This window comes from Ailuropoda melanoleuca, chromosome 2 (genome assembly GCF_002007445.2).
Source record: "Ailuropoda melanoleuca isolate Jingjing chromosome 2, ASM200744v2, whole genome shotgun sequence".
In the NCBI taxonomy this organism is placed as follows: Eukaryota; Metazoa; Chordata; class Mammalia; order Carnivora; family Ursidae; genus Ailuropoda; species Ailuropoda melanoleuca.
The window spans coordinates 19,327,788-19,354,388 of record NC_048219.1 but is presented as its reverse complement, the minus strand read 5'-3'; the positions used below and the strand labels follow the sequence as shown (position 1 = coordinate 19,354,388).

General features: G+C 44.5%; 1 protein-coding gene across 9 annotated transcripts; it reads right to left on the bottom strand.

The window, feature by feature from the left end:
• Positions 1–469: 469 nt before the first annotated feature.
• Positions 470–26,067, bottom strand: ERMAP (erythroblast membrane associated protein (Scianna blood group)). 9 transcript variants are annotated; one of them, XM_034650528.1, is made up of 14 exons: positions 25,116–25,175; positions 24,824–24,879; positions 20,878–21,008; positions 11,650–11,739; positions 11,105–11,443; positions 10,562–10,840; positions 8,981–9,097; positions 8,408–8,440; positions 7,380–7,412; positions 5,618–5,638; positions 4,809–4,829; positions 4,686–4,712; positions 4,566–4,592; positions 470–2,929 (listed from the first exon to the last, which is right to left on the bottom strand). In XM_034650528.1, the coding sequence occupies exons 4-14, from the start codon at positions 11,726–11,728 to the stop codon at positions 2,205–2,207; spliced, it is 1,701 nt and encodes a 566-aa protein (XP_034506419.1). In that variant the 5' UTR covers positions 11,729–11,739; positions 20,878–21,008; positions 24,824–24,879; positions 25,116–25,175; the 3' UTR covers positions 470–2,204. The 9 variants fall into 9 exon arrangements, with proteins under 9 accessions (XP_034506419.1, XP_034506424.1, XP_034506413.1 ...); XM_034650533.1 differs by lacking the exons at positions 24,824–24,879; positions 25,116–25,175 and adding an exon at positions 25,884–26,067; XM_034650522.1 differs by lacking the exons at positions 24,824–24,879; positions 25,116–25,175 and having other exon boundaries at positions 20,878–21,116.
• Between the last annotated feature and the right edge of the window lie 534 nt (positions 26,068–26,601).

Sequence of the window (26,601 nt, the reverse complement as noted above, 5' to 3'; positions counted from 1 at the left end):
AGCTAGATAAACTAGATTTATAATCCCAGTTCTACCGCCTAGCCATTTGGAGCACCATTTTCCTTCCCCTTAAAACCCCTGGCAGAATTGTTTAAAGGATTAAATGAGTTAAAGCTTCTGCTTCCACAAATAACCAGTTCTCTTTCCTGCTGGTAAATTTTCTTGGGTGCAGCCAGTGCAAACAATGGGAATTAGTTTAAGATTAAGATATTCAGGAAAGTATGTTTGAAACGGAGTATGAATGAATAAAATGTAAATACACCCCCACATACACTATTGCTTGTGAATTGATATAAATAAAATACCGAGAAGGCAGATCAGAAATAAAACTGTGGCTTTATTTCTAACTGTGGTTAAAGCTTGCTTGGGTAGGTTCAAGGCTGTTCAAAAACCAATCCCATAAGGTGTTTTCCTATTATCAGTGCAAAGCCTCTCCCCACAACGCTCATTCATGATAAAAATAACATCATGCCACACAACAAATATCAAACTTTTATTTAAGAACTGTACAAAAGCAAACAAAAACTTTCACCCATTAATTGTGAGAGTTAAATTTATATATCAACTTGACCAGGCTACAGGGTGCCCAGACATTTGGTCAAACATTATTCTGTTCCTGTGAGGGTGTTTTTGGATGAGATTAACATTTAAATTGGTAGAATGAATAAAGTAGATTGCTCTCCCTATCATGGGTGGGCCCCATCCAATCGGTTGAAGGTCTGAATAGAACCAAAAAGCAACCCTCCCCCTAGTACGAGAGAATTCTTCCTGCCCGACAGTCTTTAGCCTGGGACATCGACTTTTTTTTTTTCCCCCTATCTTCAGACTCCAGTGGAAATACTGAATCTTCCTGGGTCTCAAGCCTGTCAGCCTTCAAACTGGAACTACGCCATTGGCTCCCCTGAGTCTGCAGCTTGCTGACTAACCCTGCAGATCTTGGGACATGCCAGCCTCCAAAGTCATGTGAGCCAATTCCTTATAATAAATCTCTTTATACATATAAATATAACAAATACACACTGCCCCGGAGGACCCTAACTATTACAAGCACTAACAGAACTTCCGACAGAAAGATCCCGTTTCTGTTGGGTAGAACTGTGTTCTCATCTACAAACTGGTATCAGCCAGTATCTCCACAAAGAGGCCCGATCACGTATGTGGAATGACTTGAAAGTGAGTAGGCTTCTTTCTGCAATCCACGCCAAAAAATGAGGTTCATGATTTTAACCTCAGACATGAGCTACCGACTTCCTGTTCGAAATCAGTACTCTGACGTAGAAGGCTGTTTGCTACACAAATAGGCAAGTCCTCTAGGGTAATGGTCTTATGGAAAACAAACAAAATAAAAGCCTCTGTGTTGTTGGTTAAAACTGCTGCTTTTCTGGCTGGACTTCTCTAAATCCCAGGAGGAGATTTGAAAGGGCCAGGGGAACAGACGGACTCATCCATGGCTGTCTGTCCAAGGCCACGCACAGATGGGCTGCGCGTCTGCAGCTGTGAATCCCAGCTCCCTGACTGCGCTCTTGAGGCTTTTCAGGATTGTGGCTACCACGTTTGAAATCCCAGCACCTGGTGAGCATCAGTGGGTAAGTCAGCTTTGAAAACGTGTAGGTTAGCTCGAGATGTCAGGAAACTACACTGTAAACAAGCACCAAGGACACACAAAGGGATAGCATGTTCTATCCCTCCAGCTTCCCCGCCCAATATTCCAGGAGAAAGAAGGAAGAGCATGTGACCCAAAACATGTTTACTCTTAAAAAGCTGGATTTGGGAGCTAGAGGTCTGCACTGAGAAGGGAAAAAGCCATTCTGGAGGGGACAAGAGAGAAGTCAGGGACTAGGCACCATAACTTCAGGACTAAAAGGTCAAGTGCAGGATGAGGCAGGGTGAAGTTCTTCTAAACAGGTCCTCGAGCAGAGAACCCCTGTATCTTGGTGACACACATTCACCATCATCACCTAAACCTAATCTGATGGTTCGTTTGGTTTTCAAGAATTCTTCCTGAGCAATGGGAACTTTCAAGTCCCCAGAAGGATGACAGAGTTTAGAACTGAGTCCTGGGTGAAAGGTGGTTTGAATCAAAATCACAAGGTCTAGATCTGGGGAAAGGAGATGGGATGTTTCGGAGTCAGGCATTGGGCCAGCAGACTGAAATCCAGGGCAGGGCGCTGGGCCATCAGGGGAGCAGGTAATGAAGAATGGCCCTAAAAAGAAGGAACCTTGAGCCCCTGAAGGGCTGGGGCAAGGTCAGAGGGCCAGGGCAGGATCATATCCCCGGGTGGAAAAAGCTCTGGTGCCTGAGGGGGGAATAAGGAAGGGTCCACGTTCATGGCCACGTCTCCGTTTGCGTGGCCTTTTTCTTCTGGCTCGCAGCCAGCTGATGGCTCTGATTTCTGGAGTTCCGAGCAGATGATTAGAGGTGCTGTATTTTTCCCTCCATCATGAAGGCAAGGCTCAAAGAAAGGGCGAAGGGGGCCAGAGAAAGTATGGGTGAACGTAAAGATGTGGGTTCTGCTGGTCACATTGTAGAAGGAAATGATGCCTGCTTCATAGTCCAGGAAAATTCCCACGCACCGCGGGGGCTCCTTGAGGCGCAGGGTGGTCTGCGGGGATGTGAGAGCTTCGTACTCCTTCTCGCTACTCTGGCGGACAAGCCAGTGTCCGTTGGCGGGCGTGGCAGTGACCTTCCCCTTCCTGCTCACAGACTCACTACACACCCCCAGGGCCCATTTGGTCTTGTTTCCCACGTCCACCTCCCAGTAGTGACAGCCCGCCGTGAAGTACTCAGCACCCAGGACGCTGACGACAAAGTCAAATCTCTGGGGGCCATCGGGCACAGGCTGCCTTCTGTCTCCAAGCTTCACACATCTCTGGTCCTCAGACAGGATGAGTTTGGGATGTGCTGTGTCCGGGTCCAGGGTCACTGCCACTACAGAGAGTCACAGACAGGTGAGGCTGGGGAAGGCAAGGTCTTTGGGGATCTTTGGGTAAATTTGGAGGGAAAGATAATCTCTAGGTCTGTGACCACTGTCGTTGGCCTATTTGAATTCATGGTTCCCCCTCCCCTGTATGCAAGGGAGCCAAAGAAAACTGTCTTCCAGTCTCCTAGATCTACTGGCAGTGTATTAAGTTGAAGGAGGACAAAGTATTTCATCTGTCTGTGAAGCTGCCTTAATCCTTAGGAAACACTGCCTTTGTCTTCGAAGGTCCCAAGGAATCTAATGTATGACAATAAACACAGGCTTCGATGTTAGACCCAGTAGCCAGCTAGACTGTGAGTCCCAGCTCTGCCACTTGCTGGTTATGTGACCTTGGGCTTGTTATTTATCTCCCAACTTCAGTTCCTTCCTCTGTAAAATGGGAGTGGGGGCAAATTTGTACAAATTTGATGAGCTAATGCATGAGATGGTGCCTAGTTCACACAGTGAGTGTGTGATGCCCGTTTTGGTAGTTAAAATCATTGCTTACACTTATTATTTTTAAATGGTAATATAGAGAGAAGGATTCTTCTTTAAAATTGTGGATTACGAGGGTCACAGTGAGTCTCCCCCCTTCCCCAAGTACAGAAGACAGGCTCTTCTTGGAGAGCGAACCCGTGAAACCCGTACTCAGTCAAGGCGGTGGGGGTGAGCCAGACCATGAGTGTCGGAAGATCACCTTGAACCAAGGTGATCTGGTGTTCTCTCAAGTGCCAACTCATCAACTCTATTGGACCTGCCTGAAGGAAGCCGTGTGAACAGAAGGGGGATGAGCAGCCGGAAAATTGATAAGGACTACAAAGCAGTGAAAATAATAGGTCTCATTAAAATAGCAGCAAAAAAAAAAAAATGCCAACTACTTAAGAATAAAATGAAAAGAGATGTGCAAATCTTTTAGAATAAAACTACAAAAGCTTTTTTGGTCTGCACTGTGAGAGCACGAGCCTCACGCATTCTCTTCTCTGAGAATCTCAGTCACTGCCCCCCAAGAAAACTGATCTTTGAAGAAGGACGTAGCAGGTGTGTGGAAAGAAACAGGAATACTGGCTGTTGGTCCAGCTCTGGATGGGAAGGACTTCCCAGACTTGAAAGCATGGAAGGGACTACACAGGAAAAGTAGAATAAATTTGACTACATAAAAACAAAACACTCACACATCAAAAAAATACCATAAGGAAAGTTAAATGAAAATGAAAAAGTGGAAAAATAAGTTGTGAAAAATAAGACAAAGGACTAGTATACTTTATACAGAAAGAATCCTCACAAATCAAAAAGTAGCCAGGACAGGACAGGAGCAGACAAGTCATGAAGATAACATACAAATAACCAATACACTTAAAATAAATCTCAAAAATCATCGAGAACCCATAAGAAGATCAACATCCATATTTATCAGTGTTCTAAAAGAGGGAGACTTTCCAGTCTAAATTTAAATTTAAATGTGACCCCAAAAATCACAAAGATTTTTAAAGATTTGATACGCAGATAAACAGATTTGATTTTAAAAAGCTTTAAATGACAGTCTGCATTCCACAGGACCAGAGCCAGGGGCTCCGACATGTGGATGCCCTGACTGGTGTAACTTACCGAAGTGCAGCCTCGCCCTCCTCCAGCCTGAAAGACATAAAGGGGATGCTTGAATTAAAAGATAGAAAAACGGAGAACTCTTGGGGCGTGGGGACCAAGGGCAGGGAAGGTGTGCCTCACCTGAGTTCGCTGCCGCTCTTTTCAACTCTATAAAAGAAGAAAGAAGGGGGTGAGCTATCGCTGGAAATACAGACTCAACGGGAGATCAGGTGGTACGGAGTTAGAAGAGCATAGGACACTTACTCAGTTCACTCCGGAGCTTCTCTGAAGAATAAAAACAGTTGGACCAATCAGAACAAGGGCTCCTGCGTGCCCAGAGCGCTGCAGTCCCATCCCAACCACATTCCCACGTGGGATCTCAGTGCGGTGTGCTGCGCTTCCCCGTGACGGGGCTTGCAACAGCAGTGGCTCCCAGCCACGGGCCACGGCTCCCCAGCCACACGGCGGGGGTTAACCAATTCCTGGGTCCACCAGAACTTCCCAACAGACCGAGTCAATAACACATCTTCTGCATATAAGCCATGACAACGTCAACATTTGTAGGATGTTGTGGGAGAAGAATAAAGTGTAAGTTCCTTTAAAACGATCACCCCGTTTCCATTTGATTTCCTTAGGTATATTTTCTCGGTGTAAAATAAAACAGACATGTTGTCAATGTCTGAAGATTTTTTGGTTATAAGGAGGTTCTCATATGTGAAGCGGTGGAAAAACACTGCTCCACACATTCACTTTAATGAGGATTCATGTGCTTTGGATCCCTCCGAAGGGAATGTCACGCCTAGGGAATGAAAACGGTCTCCCAGGTGGCTTCACCTATGGGAGGTGAGGGCTTCCTGGTAAAACCTTTCCCAGGGAGAGAGCAGAAAACAGTTCTATGGGAAAGAGGAACAGGGAATATTTGAGCAGAGAGGACTTTGAGAACCAGTACATCTGCAACCCCCATGGCCTCAAGTACCCCTGCCCCCCTCTTCTGCCCCAAGAAGTGAAACTCATCCTAAAGCAAAGACGTCAGCATAAGGAGGTTTGCGGCACGGATGAGGAGTGGAACTTACTGAGGGCTTTATGGAGTCTTCCTAAAAAACAGAAAAAGGCACGAGTGAATAGATGGGCTGCTTTATCCCCGGGACGCAGGAAGGCTCATCACTCCATCCCCCCTGGTGGAAGGGGCCATGACCAGCCTGTGGCCCCCAGAATCAGTCGTATCCCTCAAAGCTCGGACTGCAGAGCCCGGTGGTTCTTTCCCGATGACCCGGGCTGCCTGGAACTTTGGGTTCTCCTTTCTCTGCCCTCCCTTTCTGTCCGGCTCCCTTTCTGTGGTCCCCATGAGTGTTTATGTGTGTTTGTAACTGCGTGCTCATGCATGAGTGCCTTGCTGCCCTTTAACAACCTGCTGTCGGGGATAGCTGTGCTGTAAGACTAGCTGTAGGCCTAGCCTTGGCGTGTCACTGTGGCTCTATGATTCTCGACAGTGCCTCTCTCGAAGTACTGAGGAGAGACTGATACATTTGGAGATCCCAGGTTTGGGGACATAAGCTGTAGGCTTCCAGGGAGTACTGAACTTGTGGCTTTTCCGGGAAGGCCATCAGCCCATATTGTCTCCCAGCACTGGCTCTGCCCGAGAATTAAAGTTACACATCGGGGTCCACTGCAAGGCCCAGTGCTAAGGGCTGGGCATGGGTTAGGCCTTGCATGCTTGGGCAGTGAGATTGAATATGATACGACCCCTAAGGAACTTAGGGTTTCTTTTTACTCTTCCCGTTATTAATAGCCTCCATCTGTTGTGTCCTGTTCTTATAATGAGGTGGGCACTGAATCCCCTCCACAATGTGAGGTGCCTATAATTAGTAGCCCCATTTTATAGAGTGGCGGGCTGAGGCTCAGAGGGACGTGGAGATTTGCCCGGGTCATCCAGCTAATAAGTGGCCAAGGAGGCGGGATTCCAACCCACGTCTGTCTGCCTCCCAGTCAGAGGCCAGCCTCACTACCCCACACTGTGCCTTCCGCCCTTGGACAGAATGGCCATTGCGCCCCTGGGGTGTGCGTGCCCACACTTTCACCACCTGGGAGGAGAGGAGATGCGGAAATCCCTCCAGATGGAGCCATTTCTGAGCCAGGGACTTGTCTTCCCAGCAAGACCTTCCAAGGGCAGAGCCCCCGTTTTTTTGTACCCTGGGTGTGTCTTTTACTCACAGTGGCCCAGGGCAAACGCTCAATTAATGAAGATGAAAGATGGGAAGAGAAAAGGGTACCAGACTTCGTAATAAGAACTTTCTAAGTTGTCTGTTTTAATCCTGAAAACAATCGGGTGAGGGGACTTCGTGTTCCCATTTTACAGATGGGGAAACCAAAGCTCAGAGCAGTAAAGTGCCTTGTCCAAGGGTAGTAAGTGGCAGACCGGTGATCTGAGCCAGATGTCACTTGAGCCAGTCACTTTCTGTAGAGCCCGTGACCCTCCCATCATATCACAGTGCCTTTCTCAATGCCCAAGTCGTACGGATTTTTGAGATGTTCATACACCCCATGTGACCATAATAATACCTTTTTAAATAGTAACTAGACCTTCTTTTTAAGTACTTGGTGGAAAGGCTGATGAAGGAGCTCAGGACAGTCCAGACCTATGACTGTTGACCAAGGGCATCCCCTCACCATGGCTGCCCTATAGCCCCTTGATATGGGAAAGTAGATTCCAGTAATATTAGTGGAAGGGGTGTGTGTATAATGTACGTACGATAGACTGTCAGCATTCATGTAGAAGCAGAAAGGATATGTTCTTTGTTATTTGTTCCCTACTCTTTATTCTATACATATAATTACCTTTTTCTTTTGCGTGGTCTGAGAGAAGATTTTCTAGAGGAAGAAAAGTAAATGAGATTCCGTGCCATTACTTTGAGGGTCCCCGACTCCTACTGAGTTCACCCGCTCTTGAACCTCCCTATCTCCACCTCCCTGACCCAGGCTCTCACCATCTCTCATCTGGATGACAGAAACGGTGCCCCCCAAGCACCCCCCACATCCTGTCTTGCCCCCTCTGGCCCTTTCTCAACGCCGCAGCCAGAGAGAGCTTCTCAAAGCACAATTCTGGTCAGGATTGCCCTGTTCACTGCTTTACCACCGCTCCGAGAAGGAAAACCAAAACCCTTCACATGCTCTACAAGGCCTCCCCTGGCCTGACCCCTGCTAAGTCCACGGCCTCATCCCCTGTCACCTTTCCCCTCACTTCTGCACTGTGTGTCTTTCGCATGTCGGTCTTTCTGCTGTGGAAGGTTTTCTGTTCCCTCTTTCTCCAACCCTGCCTGTCTTCCAGATCAAACATCGCTTCCTCTGGGGACTCCGCTCCTGTCCCTCAAGTTTGGTTGGTTGGCTCCTCCTGGTTCTAGTCTTTACAGCCCTTAGAACATCCTTTTGTGGTGTTTATGCATATTTATTTGTGTAATTACTTCGCTCATGTATGCTTCCCTGACTAGACTGAAAACTCCAGGAAGGCACAGACTGTGTCAGCTTTTACACGGCATAGGGACCCCAGCATCTAGTATAGTCCGCGGTGCTTAGTAGACGTTACTAATTGTTTGTCGAGTGAATAAAAGCTACCCTCACGTTAGATCTACACGACTCCCACAGAATAAGACCAAGCAGTGAGTTCACATACGAAAATCACCAAACATACTGGAAGGCAAGCTCTGACAAGAGTGTGCGAAAACTGGACAAGTAAAGCCGCCCCACCACCCCCGCCAGCAAGCACAGCAGGGACTGGCATTTTCAGGTATACAATTTAGATTCATGGGCACTGGGAGTACAAAATGAACAAAACACAGTAACATCCCCACCCAGCTCAGGACACTTACCTACCTCCACCACCTGTTCATAGAGAAGCTTCTCTAGAAGACAGAGAGAGAGGTGTCAGCTCAGTGTAAGGAAGGGCTTTTTCTAGTGGGCAGGGTTGCCCAAAGATGGCCCAAGCTGCCTGAGTAGAACTTTGCTCCTTGTCACTGTGCGTGTGAGACTATTTGAAAGGATTAGAGAGTCTTCAAACCATCAGATCGGGGAAGGAGTACTGGATTCTGTGACTTTCAGGGTCATTTGCCACCCTGTGATCCTGTGAAATTCAACCATATTTATGGGGTTCTATCTAATGGATAGAGTTGCACTTCTTAACTAACAGAAGGCTGGCATGATCCGTTATTTTCTAATTTATCAAAAGATAAGGATTCACAGCTCTGCCCAGGAGTTTTCTGCAGTTTCTCTGACCCTCTCTGCACTGGGAGTCCCCAAGCAGGGCTCTCCCAGTTCTCTCTCAGCCATTTTACAGGGTCTCCAACCCATGGATGATTCATGGCCACGTCTACTTCTTCCCGGCCATGTCCTCGAGAAGCCCGCCCCACTTCTGGCCAGCCAGGACTCCCTCACCACTTGGTTACCTTTTGATCTTCTTTGCTTCCAGATGAGGAAAACGCCCACGATGATGAGAACCCCCAGGACAGGCAGGACCACAGCCAGAGCCACTGCGGAGGAGGAGATCCTCCCTGGAGACGGGGCTAAAACAGAAACCACCAATGGCCACCCTCAAAGAGACATCTGACAGCTTCTCCCATGCCAAGCACCCCACTTCAGATGGCAGATGCCTCAAGCACACCCAACCGTCTCCCCTGGGTCTAGGGAGAGACCTCCAGCCAAGACTGGTGAGGGTCTCCGCTTCTGTCAGTAACCCCCACCCTGGATGACCCAGGGATAAATTTAAAGTGAGGTGCTCATTTCTTCGGGGTAGCTTTGATGGTCCTGCCTGAAGACAACGGGTTCAGCTCCACTTTTCAACTGCAACCTTGGCCTGCCCAATATGGAGCCATTTTCCAGGGACTTTGGAGGATAGGAGGGGCTTCCTCCAGGATCCTCTCTAGTCTTCTCATGAGCACCCACCTGTCTCCCCATCAAGTCGTCACTCTGCTGTGAAACAACAGTCAGTGAGTGACGTCTTGGCCCTGAGCCCTACCAGCAGGGGCAGAACAATTTCTGCGGTGCTACAGGAGCAGACCTAAAGCCCAGGCAGGAAGAAAGGAGAAAGGAAAGAAGAAAAAAAGAGCAGAAGCAGCTCTGTGACCAGTGGGAAGAGTCTCAGCTGGATGTGAGGCATCACTCAACACTGTGTGACCCTGGGCGAGAGACTGGGCCTCTCCAAGCCTGGTTGACCGTCTGTAAAATAGAGACAATATAATCCCTGTCCCGTTGGGTTGCTGGGAGATTTAAAGAGGTCAGGCAAGTACAGCACTTAGCACTCAATGAGAGTAGTCAGGGAAGCGAGGGGGACAGAGAGGGAAAAAAGAAGGGATTCACAGAAGTCATGACGCCTTCTCATCTGGGACCCCAGGCCACAGTCTGTCTTTCTTGGCTTCAAAACCACTCTGCTCTGCCCCATGGCTCTGTGTTTCAAGGGTCTTTAAAAGACTCATACCCCTTGGACCCCTTAATCCTACTTCCAGAAATACATTCTAAGAAAATAATCAGAATCACTTCCCAAACTTTGTGCAAAGATGTTCACTGCACCATTCATTATAATAGGAGGAAAAATTGGAAACCGTCCAGATGTCCAGAAACAGGGCTTTGATCAGTTTTATTACGCTATAACCACACAACGAAGTACTACGTAGCCCTTAAAAATCATGTTGCAGAGAACTACTTACGGACACGGGCAGGAAATGCTCGTGAGGTTGTAACTGAAGGGAAAATACCCAGAATACACACCTGCAAGCACACGTACACTCAAGAGATGCAGACGTATGAGAACGTCTTGAAAGAAATGCCCCAAAAGGTTAGCAGCGGTTCTAATTTATGACATAATAGGCCATTTTTGGTTTCTTTATAATGTTCATCATTTTTTCACGTTTTCTACCACAAACATGTGTTACTCTTAGAATTTAAAAAATTTGAAAATTCTTTATAAAGTTTCCACTAAGGTAGGAGTTCTCGCCAGGGGCCTCAAGCCCCTTTACTGCCCCGGCTTTTACCTGCTATGAGCATGGCCGTGGTCTTCTCTTGGCCGAGGGCCAAATTGCGGACGGTGCAGGACACATTTCCCAGCGTGCTGTCCCTGACTCTGCCGGACACCGCTATCCGGAAGAGCCCAGCTTCCAGGACATGGCCATCCGACAGGGGACGAAGCACCCTGCCTTGAGGGTCTCTCCACTCGGCCAAAGGCTGTGGAAACCATCCCGCGGACCTGCACACCAGCTGGATCCATCCAGCGTCGTAGCCCTTCACGTGGATGTAAGGGTCGGAGCCTAGAACTGGAGGGGGACGCGGAGCACACACGCCTGGCAGTGGGGCCGCGGTCCCGCCGGAGCCCTGCCCCCCTTCCCGCAGCTTCCCGGGGAGGCGGGGCTGTTCAGGGCACTTGCGCGCCTGCCCTCTCCCCACCCCCATGCTCCTCCCAACCTGCGAGACAGTCTCTGGCTTCATCCTCACACCTTCGCAAATCCGCCCCTAGGGTAACGGCATCCCTCGATTCAGGTCTTGGGGGCATCTCCGTCCCCCCTTTGAAAATGACTAACCTGCCACCTGCAGGGTCACGGTGCCCTCTCGAGTCACGTTTCCGATCTGGACCTCGCATCGGTACGGCCCTCGGTCCTCCAGCCGGACGTGGCGGATCTCCAGGGACACGCTCCCCTCTCGGGGGTCCCTCAGCAGCGCCGTCCGCCCCTTGTATTCCGGCATCACGCCTTCCTCCCGGTCTCTCCCGTCCCGGAACACGTGCACCACCTGGGAGCCGTCCGGGCGTGGGGACCGCAGCCAGGTCACCACGGTGGGCACAGTGACCGGCCACAGGGCGAGCGGGCAGAGCAGCTGGGCTGTGCCCCCTAGCGGGGCCAGGTGGTAGTCGTCGGCGTCCCCTGTGCGGTGCGGACAGAAAGGGGACAAGGCGTCTGGGAGGGACCAGAGAAGGGAGCTGGGCGTAGGATGAAAGGGATGTCTTGGCGAAGAGCAGGGCCAGGGAGGGGCACTGGAAAGGACAACGCGGGAAGAAATAAGGCTCCCTTGTTCCTGGGACTCGTTAGGCAGACGTCCCAGGCAGGGAAAGAGCTTCACCAACTCCTACCTGACAAGGGCACGGGCAGCCGGAGGAACACGAGTGCCGTGAGGCAGCCGGAGAGCCAGAAGCCAGAGGAACTTGCCATCTCCGACCGAACTAAGACAGACGCAGGGAGACACAAGAAAGGGCTGGCTTGACGTGGGCCTGGGTGCAAGGTAAGCAGGTGGGGTGCAGAGGCAGGCTGCACAGCCAAGACTCTGGAATCACACAGCCTACAGGTGGAATCCCAGCCCTGCTACTTACCTCCATGTCAACTTATAACTTAGCTTCTCTGGGTAACCTTGCAACTGAAACTCTGTTTCTCTGTCTTTAAAATGGGTATAATAACTGTGCCTCCTGGCAGGATTATTGTGAGGATTGAAGGAGGGAAGTGCACAACGTGGAGGCTGGTGTCACGGGTGTCTATAAATGCTGTGAGTGAGGGCCATGGAGACACGGAGAGTGAGACACTGAGTGAGATTTGGAAGGCTTAGGGAGGAGTCTGGAAGAACGGGGACTTACACCTAGGACTAAATAGGTGCACACCAGAATACAGGCTTCTTCTAGCATTCAGTGTCCGAAGCCAGACTTGGAAAGCGCCTGTTGCTGGCCACTCTTCCACCCACAGGGGATTCAAGTCTTGGCTCCACTCAGGTACCAGCTCCGTGTTCCTGGGAACATTGTTTAATGTCTGTGGGCCTCCACGGCTTAATCTATAAAGATGGAACCTTCTTCCCAGGTTCAAGGAGACAGTGCATGGAAAGCTCTTGCCACAAATGCCTGGCAGAAGTGCTCAGTGAATGTGCTGTAGTCATTATTACTAAATCACCGAGCACAGGAACCACAAGCACACCCCAGAGGGTTCCCTACTAGAAAACTCTCTCCCCACCTACTTGCTACTGCCAGAAATTCCTTTAGTAGGAAACAAATCTTTCATGCCACAACTCGGGATGAAGTTTAAATGTAAAGATACTCGAGGAAGTGGGGCAGCTGGATGGCTCAGCCGGTTAAGCATCGGACCCTTCAGGTCATGATCTCAGGGTTGTGAGATCAAGCCGCTCCCCCAGCCCTATGCTGGGCATGGAGCCTGCTTGAGATTCTCTCTCTCCCACTGACCCTCTATCTGGCCCCCCAGCCCCAGTTGCACTCTCTCTCTCTCTCTCTCTAAAAGAACAAACAAATAAACAAAAAACTTCCAGAAGAGATAATGTCTCTTAAATTCTCCCCAAGATTTCAAATCCTTTTCAAAGAGGAAGGTTTTTGTAGAAGTCATCAGGCCAGGCTCCTGAAGGTCTTGGGACAGGGCAGAATGGGACTCGGAGGAGGTGGGGCCGTCAAAGGGAGGGTGGGAACCTGAAGAGGGACTTAAGCTTTGAATGAATTTCCAGTTCGGTTTCTCTCATGGCAAACAGCACACTGCTTTAAGGTGGTGTCGCTTATGTTTTTCAGTCATGATGTATGTAACATCCATCTCTAATCCCCTGGGGCTACAGCTGGCAGCCCAGCACCAGGACACAGCATGGTCAGGATTACAGTTAGGACTTTTTTTCCCCTCTCTCCCACCCATTTTCCCGCAGTTACCAGCTACTCAGAAATCGAACAACAGAAGTTAGGTCAAGGAGAAAAGCTCTCTGCCTTATCAATTATCACCCAAGGTGAGGCATCCAGGTGGCTCAGTCAGTTAAGGGTCTGCTTTCAGCTCAGGTTATGATCCCAGGGTTCTGGGATCGAGCCCGGCATAAGGCTCCCTGCTTGGTGGGGAGCCTGCTTCTCCCTCTCCCCTACTCATGCTTTCTATCACTCTCTCTCTCTCAAATAAATAAATAAATAAAATCTTTTAAAAAATTATCATCCAAGGTGGAAGTAGGCAGGGCCCAGGATCCCTGGGAGTTACCCCAATCCCCAAAACCCTCAACTAGAAGGTGCTTTTGTAACACCCCTTGGGTGGACATGCCCCTAGTGACACAGAGCTGAACCACGGCTGCTTGACGTCAAGTAAGAGGAGACCCCACAGCCCCATCTTCCGAGATTCAGACAGATTGTTAAGTGACTAAGAGGCTGGGCTCTAGAGTCAGCTTGGGTTCCAGCCCTGGCTCTGCCATTACCTGGCTGTGTGACCTTAGACAGGTTAGTTAGTTAGTTAGTTAGTTAGTTAGTTTCTCCAAGTCTCCTCTCAATTCACACATGAAATGAAACTAATAATAGTACCTATCTCATAGCTAGGGCTATAGTGACGATTCACAGAAAATACATGTGAACTCATTAGCACCAGATTCTAAAAATTAAAAAAGCAAATGAAGCCCTTCCATCACACTGTCACTCTGTCAGAAGGCAGCTGAGGTGGCTTGAGGAGGGCAGTCTCCCTGAAGCGCATTACCAAGTTCCTGATGAACAGAAAGCAGCTGTGGGAGCAGACTAACCCCGGGGAGGATGACATCAGAAGTAGGACATTCACTCTCTAGTCAAAAAGAGAAATGCAAGTTAAGACCCCGGTTAGATATGTTTTGTCTTCCTTTCAAATTATCTGATATATTTTTTTAATCTCCAGAATTATCACACATGCGGGCAAACCAACTCCCATGTTCATTGCTAAACAACTGTCACAAGGATAATTTAGCCATAAGTATTAAGCGATTTATAAATACGCAGAAGTTTTAACCCAGTAATTTCACTTCCAGAAAAGAATCCTATAGGAATCAGTAAGGAAGTGTGTAAGGATTTTCTGGTGAGAACGCTCATCACAAAGTTATTTCTGAAAAGGAAAAACTGAAAGAAACCCAGAAGTTCATTAAAATGAAAAGAGTGAACTATTTATGATACATTCTTGCAGTGAAATACTATGTAGCATTTCATAATCGTGTCATAGGACAATCTTTAATAGCACTGGGAAATTTTTACTATAATCCAAACCAATAACTTTGAGTACAATACGCACAGTATGATACCATTTAGGGAGAAGGTGCTTAGAAGAAAAAGGCAGTGGGGATTAAAGGTGACCTTATATTCCTCTATATTTTCAAAATTTTCTACTTGAATACATATAACGTTGATGATCAGAAAACAAATACAGTGCATATTAAAAGAAGGAGGAGGAAGATGCCCAGGAAGGAAGGAGAAGGAGGAAAAACAGAGTAAACTTTGAGCAAAGGCACACACAGCCCAGGAGGCAAAGAAGCACAGTTGAAAGTGACCCCCACCCCCACTCTCCGCTCCCGGGGTCCACAGCCAGAAGCTGCAGCCATAGCTGCTCAGCGGGCCCTCTTCTCAGAGCTTGGAATGGAAACTAACAAGTGCTGCTGGGTCTTTAATTTCAGATTTTCTTATCTGGATGTAATAACCATCAGGTCACCATACTGATCTCCAGGATTCATCCTTCTGATCTGGTTGGCCAGGATGGCCCCTTCTTCAGTTAACATATATCCATAGTATAATAATCAACATTATATTAATGTAGGATTGGATTAACACTAAATCACAGATATATTTTTGAATTGCTAATATTGTTCTATATTAACATGGCTCCCATTTACTATACCTATGGGTACTCTACGTATATTGTCTTTGGTATTGACGATAACCCTGAAAAGTAGGTATTATTTCCCTCATTTTACACTTGGAATAGGAAAGGCAATCATGCACACACCAGGGTATTATGCAAGCAAACTGACAGGATTCTTTCTGGAAGTAAGTAGAATAGAAAACATGGATCAGTAGATGAAAGAATGAAGGCAGGCATACACCTGTAGCATGAGACACAAAATAGGGAAATGACTTCCTCACTTTTCAGAGTGATTGTCATGGAATTCCTTTATGAAGAATGTCCTCCTAATAAATATAAAATATGATCTCACTTCCTAAAGTTCAATATACACACACAATTTGAGGACCATTGACATCTTAACAACATTGAATGTTTTGGCCAATGAATATAGCTTATCTCCCCCACTTATTCACATCTTTCATTTCTCTCAGCAATATTTTATAGCTCTCAGTGTATAAAATCTTTTGTCAGCTTTGTTCCTAAATATTTAATATTTGATGCTATTGTAAATGGTATTAATTTCTGATTTTTCATTACTAGCATGTAAAAAACAGTTGACTTTTGTATATTGGTCTTATATCCAGGCTCTCACTAAGTTCACGTGTTAGTTCTATGAGTTTTTCTGTAGCTTGCATAGGATTTTCTACGTAGGTGATGACATCATCTGTGAATAAAGAAAGTCTTACTTCTTCCTCTGTAATCTGGAGGGCTTTTATTTCCTTATCTTGCCTTATTGCACTGGTTCCTTGCCTTGTTCCTAGCAGAACACATTCCTTCTTCACCATTGGGTGCAACACTAGCCATAAGCTTTTCATAGATGCCCTTTATCAAGTCAAGCAAATTCCCTTCCATTCCTAGTTTACTGAGAGTTTTTAGCAGGAATGGATGTTAAGCTTTGTCCAGCGATATTTTTGTATCTATTGAGATGATCAGATAACTTTTATTTTTTTATTATGCTCAATTAGCCAAAATATAGTACATCATTAGTTTTTGATGTAGTGTCCGACGATTCATTAACTGTGTATAACAGCCAGTGCCCGTCATAACACGCACCCTCCTTAATACCCATCACCCACCCCCTCCCTTCAGTAACCCTCAGATAACTTTTAATGTTTAGTTTGTTAATATAGTAAATTACATTGGTTGATTTTTAAAGTATTAACCCATCTTACATCCTGGGGATAAACCCCAGTCAATCATGTAGTACCCTTTTTCTATACATTTGGATAAAATTTTTTAAAATGCTAAGAATTTTTGCCTCTATGTCCACTGAAAGACAGGGTCAGTATTTCCCTTGTAATACCTTTTTCTGATTTTGGTAATTAAGAGTAATGCTGTCGACATAGAATGAGACGAGAAGTATTCTCTCCTCTTCAATTTTCTAAAAGAGTTTATGCAGCACTGTTATTATTTCTTCCTCAAATGTTTGATGGAAATCACCCAGTGAAGCCATCTGGGCCTGGAGTTTTCTTTACGAGAAGGTTTATAACTACACATTCAATTTCTTTAATAAACATGGGGTAACTCAGATTATTCACTTCTTTTTTTTTTTGAGATTTATTTATTTGAGAGAGAGGGTGTGTGTGTGTGTGAGAGAGAGAGAGAGAGAGAGAGAGAGATGAGTAGATAGATCATAAGCGGGGGGCGGGGGAGGGAGGAAGGGTAGGAGAAGCACCCTGGGATCATGACCTGAGCGGAAGGCAGATACTTAGCCAACTGAGCCACCCAGGCGCCCTATCCACTTCTTCTTCTTTTTTTTTTAAGATTTTATTTATTTATTTGACAGAGATAGAGACAGCCAGCGAGAGAGGGAACACAGGCAGGGGGAGTGGGAGAGGAAGAAGCAGGCTCCCAGCAGAGGAGCCTGATGTGGGGCTCGATCCCACAACACCGGGATCACGCCCTGAGCGGAAGGCAAGACACTTAACGACTGCGCACCCAGGCGCCCCATCTATCCACTTCTTCCCGAGTGAGTTTGGTACTTCGGGTCTTTTAAGAATTTGCTTCATTCATTCATTAATGTAGTGATGTCACCTCTTTCATTCCTGACATTGGTAATTTGTGTCTCTGTTTCAGGAGGAGTCTGATGTTTTTCTGGTTCCTACTGTATCAGTTTCTGCTCCGCTTGTGAGCACTTCCTTTCTTCTGCTTCCTTTGGGTTTGTCTTTTTCTTGTGGCTCAGGTCACTGATTTGAGATCTTTTCTAACATAGTCATGTAGTACTATACATTTCTTCCCGCTATTGCTTTAGTGACATCCACAAATTTTGATATGTGGTGGTTTTTATTCTCATTATGTTCGAAATACTTTCTAATTTCCCTTTTGATTTCTTCTTTGACCTATGGGTTATTCAGAAGTGTATTATCTAGTTTCTAAATATTTGGGAACTTTAAAGATGCCTTTCTATTATTAATTTCTTTTTCTTAAGGATTATTTATTTTAGAGAGAGAGAGCACGTGTGCTCACACAAGCACGAGCTGGGTGGGGGGGACCAGAGGGAGAGAATCTTCAAGCAGACTCCCCACTGAGCATGGAGCCAGACCTGGGGCTCAATCCCACAACCCATGAGATCATGACCTGAGTTGAAACCAAGAGTCGGGCACTCAACCAACTGAGCCACCCAGGTGTCCCTCTGTTATTAATTTCTAACTTAATTCCATTGTGGGCAAAAAACATACACTGTATGATCTGAATCCTTTTAAACTTACTGACTTGTTTCACGTGCTAGCATATAGTCTATTTTGGTAAATGTTTCATGTGCCTTTTTTAAAAATGTGTATTCTGTTGTTGGGTAGAGTGTGACTAGTGTGATGTAAGATCTTAGCTTTTTTATTAAAGATGTGAATTTCATTCATAATCTCATCTGAAAAGAGCAAAGAGTAAGCCAGTGGGAAAATTCTCAAGAATCTAAGGCTAAACAAAACCAAATGGTAAAGGAAAAGCTGGTATCCCTAGTGAATGGAAGGCTAGAGTCAAATGGCTTGGTTTTAGTCTTGTCTTGGTCCCTAACTTACTATGTGACTTTGTAACTTTCAGCAAATCACTTAAGCTCTTAAGCCCTGGGTTTCCCATCTTTAAAATGGGAGATTCACTTACATTTGTTGAGTTCATTGTAAATTGGGAAGAACCAAGAAGTAAAGAAATGTATTTGCCTTTTGATCCAGTAAGAAATATTCTGGAATTCTACTCTAAGAAAAGAATCCGAAAGATAAAAGGTTACATGATCTCAGCAGTATTATTATAATAGAGAAAAACTGGACTATCGACAAACACATCAGTGAGGAAAATGACTAAGTAAATTACGGTTCATCAAGCCTATGTTTCAAGTGAAAACTGATAATGATGTGTTAAAATCAAAATACAAAATGACCTATTTACAATGATTATACTAAAGAGTGTTTAAGGATGAAGTTGAGAGGAAGTCCCATAAAATAGGAACAGCTAATAATTAAGGTGTTGGAAATATGGACAATTTTTTCTCATCTCTATTTCCTAACTTATTAATAAAGTATAATATAACAATAAAATATGTAACACAAAACTAAATTTAGCAAAACGTAAATTCATTTAGTGAAGGAATTTTGATGGAGCACCAAATTCCTTTCCAGCTGTAATATACTGTAATTCTGCTTCATAAAAAGGAAAAATTATATATCTAGAGTGCTTGTCTTTCAGTTCTTTGCTAGAAATAATTTGGAAACTTGATGCTTCAGTTTACAAAATTGTTGAGTTAGGAGGAAGATTAGTCAGATTCTAATTTTGAGAGCTTTCGGAGGACAGAGCGGTGGGGAAGAAGAACCATGGTGTTCAACATGCATTTTCACATCTGATGGGAAGAAGAAACCTAAGAACAGGGAAGGAAACTAAAAGATGGTAGAGAGGAGACAGGATAGAAGAAAAAGACTGAAAATAGAAAAGGGTGAACAGATAGTGTGTGGGAGTGGTCCATCACTGGCTGTCTGGATGCCACCTCTGGTGTAAGTCCCCATAGCCAGCACATCCCCTGAGTACACTGCTATATGTAAATACGTATTTTTTCATTGCTTTATCAGAATTCTTATTCTTTCTTTGTACTCATCCAACTTCAAGGAACTAAAAGCCCTCTTCCTCACTCTGTCCCCTGGTTGTGGCCTCAAATTCCCTCAGACTCTGTGAGCCCCTCACATCGCCCTCTGGGATAGATGTTTCCTGCCCTGACAGGCACCCACCAGTCAGCCAGCTCCAACCCACCTCCAGGATAGCCCCATAGCATTTCAGCCATTTAAAAAAGGTTTTTAGGGATGCCTGGGTGGCTCAGTCGGTTAAGCGTCTGACTTCGGCTCAGGTCATGATCCCAGGGTCCGGGATCAAGCCCCGTGTGGGGCTCCCTGCTCAGTGGGGAGTCTACTTCTCTCTCTCCCTCTGCCCCTCCCCCTGCTTGTGCGCGCTCTCTCTCAAATAAATAAATAAATACATCTTTTTAAAAAAGGTTTTTATTAAATAAAATGCATTGCTTTTTCTATCCTACTTATTGTAGAAAATCTGGAAATTACCCCCAAAAAATGGCTAAATTTTTTTTAATCATTTGTAATCCCTCCACCCGGTGCTATGTTTCTTCAAATATTTTTTCTGTGCATATGTGTAACTTTTTTTAAAACTGGGACCAGAGCATATATACTGTTGATATCTGACATTTTCCCTAAGCACTACATTATGGACATTTTCCCATACCATCAAATACTCTTTTAATGACTTAAGTCTTCCATCACGGATATCAGAGAATTTTATAAATAGTTCTGTATTGTAGGATAGTTAGGCTTTCTGACACTCTGCTAGTATAAGCATCGCCACAAGTGATAATGCACTGAGGGCCAGAGTTACAAGTCTTAGCCCCAATCTTGGCTTAGTCCCTAACTGTTGACTCTGTAACTTTAAGCAAGTCACTTAAACTCTCAGGCTTTGAGTTTCCCATCTTTAAAACAGACTTTTAATGTGCACTACCAAATTGCCTTCTAGAAAGGTCAGATCCATTTACCAAAGTTAGGAAATTCCCACAGTCTTCCCATCACAGGGTTTTATGTTTTTAAAAAATCTTTGTCATTTTAATGAGTAAAAAAAAAGTGTATCTCTTTTAAATGAATTAATGGTGTTTTATTTTACTTTATATTTTTTGATTACTTATTTGTCATTTGGGCTTTGTCAATTACCTGTCTAAAAACTTTGTCCATTTTTTTAGGTGGGCATTTGTCTCTTTAATGGTTTACAGAGTTCTTCATACAGTAACAATTTTTTTCTACTACTCATGTTGGGAACGTGTTGTCCCCAGATATTCATTTACATTTAGATTTTAAAGAGCTTAATTTCAAAACTTTTAAGTCAGAAAAAAACACACAATGGAAGTTCCCTTGACAACTTCAAGGAGGCTAAGACGAACCTGGAAATCTACAAATGCTCAGTCTAAATGCACCCAGCACAGGACCTGGCTAATAAGGGCTAAATAAATGATGGCTGTTATAATGAATAATGATAACAATAATACTTCAATGAGAGTCCTTCGTCAAAACCTATCCAGCCCCGTTGTCACTCATCCTTTTGTGCTCATTTCCCCTCCCCCCATTTCATCCTCTAAAATGTGAGTGACGAGAAAGGGGATAGTTTCTCCAACAAATGTGAGGATCCTGAGAAAGTCAAAGGACTAAAAAGATTGAAGAGAAGAGAGAGGGAGAAGGACTCACCACCTTTGGAATCAAGGACCCTCTGTCCCTCACCAGCAGAGCTGGAGTCTCCAAGCTGGGAACGCTCCCTCCGGCCATTCAGGGAGATGAGGCCTCAGGCAGGGACATCAGGCAGGGCTACGGAGGCGAGCCTGGGAAGAGTTCACCTTTTTATTGAAAGCCCAAAGAAGCCCGAAGCCAGGGGCTCCCCCTGTCCCACACACTTCCCTCTAGCTGTCTCCTATACACCAACAAGCCACACCCTGCCTGTCTGCTCCTGATAAAGGAACAGAGCAAAGAGGAAGCTCCCTAAAAGTGAGGGAACCTCCCAGGGCTACCCCCTGTAAGGGACCTTTGCCCCTCGGCCCCCTTTCCCTCCAAGCTGAGTAGTGATTCCCTTCAATATGTTCCGATCCTATCACACTCTTTCTGACAAGCTTGCTCCCCTTTACTTTCCATATTAGAGTAAAATTGAAGATTGGTTTCAAAGACACCCTCCAATTAGCTCCCTTCTTTAACCCACTACCTTTATCTCCAGCTGCACCCCGACATATGCTTTCCGACAAACGGACTTGCTTAGTGTCTCCCAACATGTGATAAACCCTTTCCTGCCTGTCTTGCTTTCATAATGTCCATAACTCTACATTCATAATATCCATGATTGTATCCTTAACAATGCATTATGTATTTCTGAATTTTATACAAATGGAGCACATTGTACATAATTCTCTGTGATTTCCTTTTTTCGCTCAACCTTAGTTTCTGAGTCTAGCAGACACCTGTGGTGGCTCACACCATATGCCCTCAGCCCCCCGCCAACCCTTGCCCGATTCTGGGGTAGTGAAACTTGCAGGCAAGCTGCCAGCAAGCCACCTTAAAGGCCACAGTGTCTCTTTGCTTATCTGAATCTGGCCTCTGCAAAGGCTGGGAAGGCTGTTCAACCTGTATGCAGCCCAGGAGTTCAGGAACCTTACTTAATACCCCAGGGGATCAACTGAGCAGTGACAGGCGTCGGTGGAAAATGCTCCAGCTTCACACCTTTGAGGGACAATTCTGAGCTGTATTCTACACGATACCTCAGAGAGTTCCCAGAGGGAATGAGCACAGTAGCCCAATCTGTTGGGCTAGTTCATCACTAGTTCAATAACGCACATTTTAGTGCTTTTTCTTCCTTTTCTTCTCACTCACCATTTCTGATTCCTGGGATCACCTCCTAAGTAAACTCTTGCACCAAAGGACTCAGTTCACACTCCTTTTTGGTGGCGTACAGATTAAGATACCGAAATTCATCCAGATGGATTCACAGAGCTCTGGTCCATTCATTTCCCAGTGTGTGGTAGACACTGTATGAATATACCAATATTTCGTCCATTCCTTCACTGATAAACAGGTGGCTTGTGTCTGGGCTTTTGGTTTTACAAACAGTGCTGCCAGGAACAGTCTTTCGTGGTTCACACATGCAAGAGTTTCTTTAGGACAGCCATGTGTGGGGTCTGTGGGGTCTATGAACTCCGGGAGCCCCTGAGACCCTTTCATGAGGTCACACAGTATTCTTATGTTCATAATAATAGGCTGTTATTTATTTTTTCACTGTGTTGACATTTCATCTGCTCCTGTGGGCTTGAGAGCTTCCCAATAAAAAAAGATCATTCTCATGAGATTGGCAGTAACATTAATGATTAGTGATTTTTTGATGTTGTGTAATGAAATGTGTTAACATTTGAAAGATCTGCATAACTCCGTGAACCAATAACTTCCATATGGCTAATGCATGTCTTGACAAAATCAGGCAAAGGTAAGAGATCTATTCAATATGCAAGATACACCAGTGCGTTTAACTATAACAGAGTATGAGAAACTCGTTGGTGTATTATACATCTGAAAGCTGCGAAGAAGGTCCATCTTAAATGTTCCCACCACAACAAAGAAATGGTAACTATGTGACAGAATGGAGAGGTGTCAGCTAACTTTATGGTGGTCATCATTTCCCAGTATGTAAGTGTATCAAGTCTACAAGTTGTACACCTGTCAATTATATCTCAATAAGGCCGAGGGGGGAAAAGACAAGGAGAGTTGACTGGTATGATTTTAGATCCTATCCTGCAGTAACCTTTCAGAAACTACCACTTGCCGAGTCTGCTATAGTATCAAAGAAGAATGTCCACAATTATCTGAGAAGGCGACTGAAATGCCCCTTTTCCAGTTACATCCATTTCAACCTCACAGCCTCCTGCCACAGATCAAAGCAAGAGCCGATATGAGATTGCAGCTGTCCCCTATCCAGCCAGACACTTAAGAGATGTAGAGATGTGTAAAACAGTGCCACTTTTCCCACTAATTTTTTTTGTTTCAGAAAATAGTTGTTTTTCATAAAACGTGTTATGTTAACATGTGTATTTGTTATGTTTAGGTCATGTTTATGTTAACATATGTTTACAGTAATATAAGTGTTTATGTTAACATGTGTATTATTATTGTCTTTTAAAAATGTTTTTATTTAAATTCAATTAATTAACATAGAGTGTATTATTAGTTTCAGAGGTAGAGGTCAGTGATTTCATCAGTCTTATATAACACCCAGTGCTCATTACATCACGTGCCCTCCTAAATGTCCATCACCCAGTAACCCCATCCCCCACCCCCCATTATTGTCTTTAATGAAGTAATAATTATGTTTAAAACTTCTTACTTTAATTTCTACTGTGGCAGATTTCAAAAAAATATAACCCATATAAGCTGAACCTCTTAGGGTCCTCAGTAATTTTTAAGGTACACAAAAACACACCCACAACTACATACATCATGCTATCGCTACACCTATCAAAACTGGCAATAATCCCTTGATATTATTTGATATGCAGTCTACATTTACACATTTTCAATGGTGTCAAAGATGTCTTTTTACATGTGGTTTGTTCAAATCTGGATCTAAGTAAGATACACATATTACATTTTGTGGTTAAGTTTCTGAAGGGTCTTTATGCTATAATGATCCCTCTGCTCTCCTTTTAAAATTTTTCTTTATACTCTTGATTGTTGGTAAAACTTAGAAATTTGTCTTGTACGATGCCCTACATTCTGGATTTGGCTGATTGCTTTCAAGTGGTATCATTTAATTTATTTCTCTATCCCTCCTATTTCCTGTGAATTGGAGAGCTAGAGGTCTGATTAGATTCTGGTTCACTTCTAAGCTCTGTGACCTGGGTGAGAGCCTAACCTTTCTGTATCACAGTTTCCTTACCGGTAAGAATGGTAACTACCTCATTGGGATGGCGTAGGGATTAAATTAGTTAAAACATGTAAAATATTCAGAACAGTGCTTGACACCCAATATATGGCAGCTATTATCATTACTTGAGGAAAGCCTCCGACTTCAAAGCCAAAGCCAGAGACCAAAATAAACAACAAAGACAATCTAGGAAGTAAAAGAAAATGGCAGAAAATCACAAATGATGCCCTCAGAAATATGAAATAAGAGAAGATCCTGAATCCACAACACAAAGCAAGAGGTTACCAAAAGGAAAGCCAGGGAACCAGGAAAAACTCCTGGAAATTAAAATTTTATAGCAGAGACTAAAGCATTCAACAGAGGGGCACCTGGGTGGCTCAGTTGGTTAAGCAACTGCCTTCGGCTCAGGCTCAGGTCACAATCCTGGAGTCCCAGGATCTAGTCCCGCATCGGGTTCCCTGCTGAACAGGGTGTCTGCTTCTCCCTCTGACCCTCCCCCCTCTCCTGCTCTCTTTCTCTCATTCTCTCTCTCTCAAATAAATAAATAAAATCTTAAAACATTCAACAGAAGAACTAGAGGATAAAGTTCAGGAAAATCTCTTGTAAAGCAGAATAAGCAAAACTGAGAGATGGAAAATGAGAAAGAAAAGATTTTAAAAACAAGGAAATCTATCCCAAAGTCTCCCCAAAGCCTACACATTTCCTGAGTGCCTAGCATAATGAATGAAAAAGACTTACCACAGCACATCATTATGAAGTTTCGGAGCACCAAGGACGAAGGAAAAATATATATCCTAAAAAAATTCCAGAAAACAAACTCACAAACAAAAAATTTCATAGGATATGATGGAAAACAGATAAATCAGACTTCTCCAGGATCTAGCCACATGAGAAGCTAAAGGACAATGGATCGATGCCTTTAAAATTCTGAGAGAATATGATTTCCAATCTGGAAATCTGTACCCTGCCAAACTGTCAAGTGTGAGAGTAAAATAAAGCCATTTTTACATAAGCAAATTCAAAAATTTACCTCCCATAAACCCCTTCTAGGGAGGTTACTGGAGAATGTGCTCTTCTAAAATGAGAGAATAAACCACAAATGGAAGATCAGGGGATTTGGCACTGGAGAGTAGAGATGGGAATCCCCAGAATGTGGTTAGGGGAAATCCTAGGACAATAGTTGGACAGTGAGGCCAAGATCACAATTTGGAGAGAGGAGGATGGGCCCAAGGAAGGATGTCTCCAAGGGAAAAAAAAAAAAAAAAAGACGCTGAAAGATCACCAGATTCAGGTGACCAGATCAAGAGGTATTTTATAGTCCAGATAGAGAATTTGGGGGAAGAATTAACAACAGATGCATAATTAAGTGAATTTTTAAAAAAAAGGCAATTTTTGACTCTAGGAGAGAAAGGTTGTCCAAAAAGTGAAAGTAATACAGCTCAACTGTAAAAATATTCCATAGTTATATCAATGTAAACTCTGGCTCAATCAACTAGGGAATTGTGCACACTGGCCAATCTGTTGATGGTCCCAAAAAGAAAGATAGATAGATAGATAGATAGATGATAGATAGATAGATAGATAGATAGATAGATAGAAGATAGATAGAGATCATAAACTCATAGAGGAAGAACAAGGAGGGGACTTTCATTCCCTCCAGACTCCAGCCTCACTTTCCTGATGAAGAATCCCAAACCAGTGTCTCCACATCTGTACCTTCTGCAGCTAGACAACTGTTCTCGCCACCTCTAAGTGTACACTTTCTTACACACACACGACACACACCCCTCTCACTTACCCTCTTCCTCCATCCTTTCCCAAGCCAACGCAGCATATCTTCACTTTTAGCAGTGCCTCCACTGTTTTGCCAGTATTCTCCTTTGGCTTTTCCACTCCTTCATACCCTATATCCAGTCTGTTTTAGCTGGCTTTCTAAAGCTTTCCAAAGGTCCCTGCCCTGTTTCCAGCTGTGATATAATCCAATCTAATCTGACCACTTTTATTATTAACAATAATCCAATAAACATTAATATAGAAGTTTAAAATAACATTTGTTAGACTTTCTTCTGATTAAAAGAAAGTATAAATCTTGCTAAAGTTTAAGTGTTCATTGTAGAAATTTTGCAAAATACAGAAGAGCACAAAGAAGATAAAAACCCCCTCTACTCTTGGGGTGCTTGAGTGGCTCAGTCAGTTAAAGCATTTGACTCTTGATTTTGGCTCAGGTCATGATCTCAGGGTTGTGAGATCAAGCCCTTGGTGTGAAACCTGCTTAAGATCTCTCTCTCCCTCTTCCTTTGTGCCTGCCCCTGATCCCAAGCTCTCAATCTCTCTGAAAAAAAAAAAAAAAAATCCCCTCTACTCTCAAAATAATCTGGATTTACATTTTGGTGTGTTTTCATACAGCCTCTTTTCCGTATGCATAGAATAATCTTTTTTCGAAACAAATACTGTGATTATGTTGTATGTTCCTCTTTGTAACTTTTCATTTAATAAAAACGTTTTATTATGTCAAT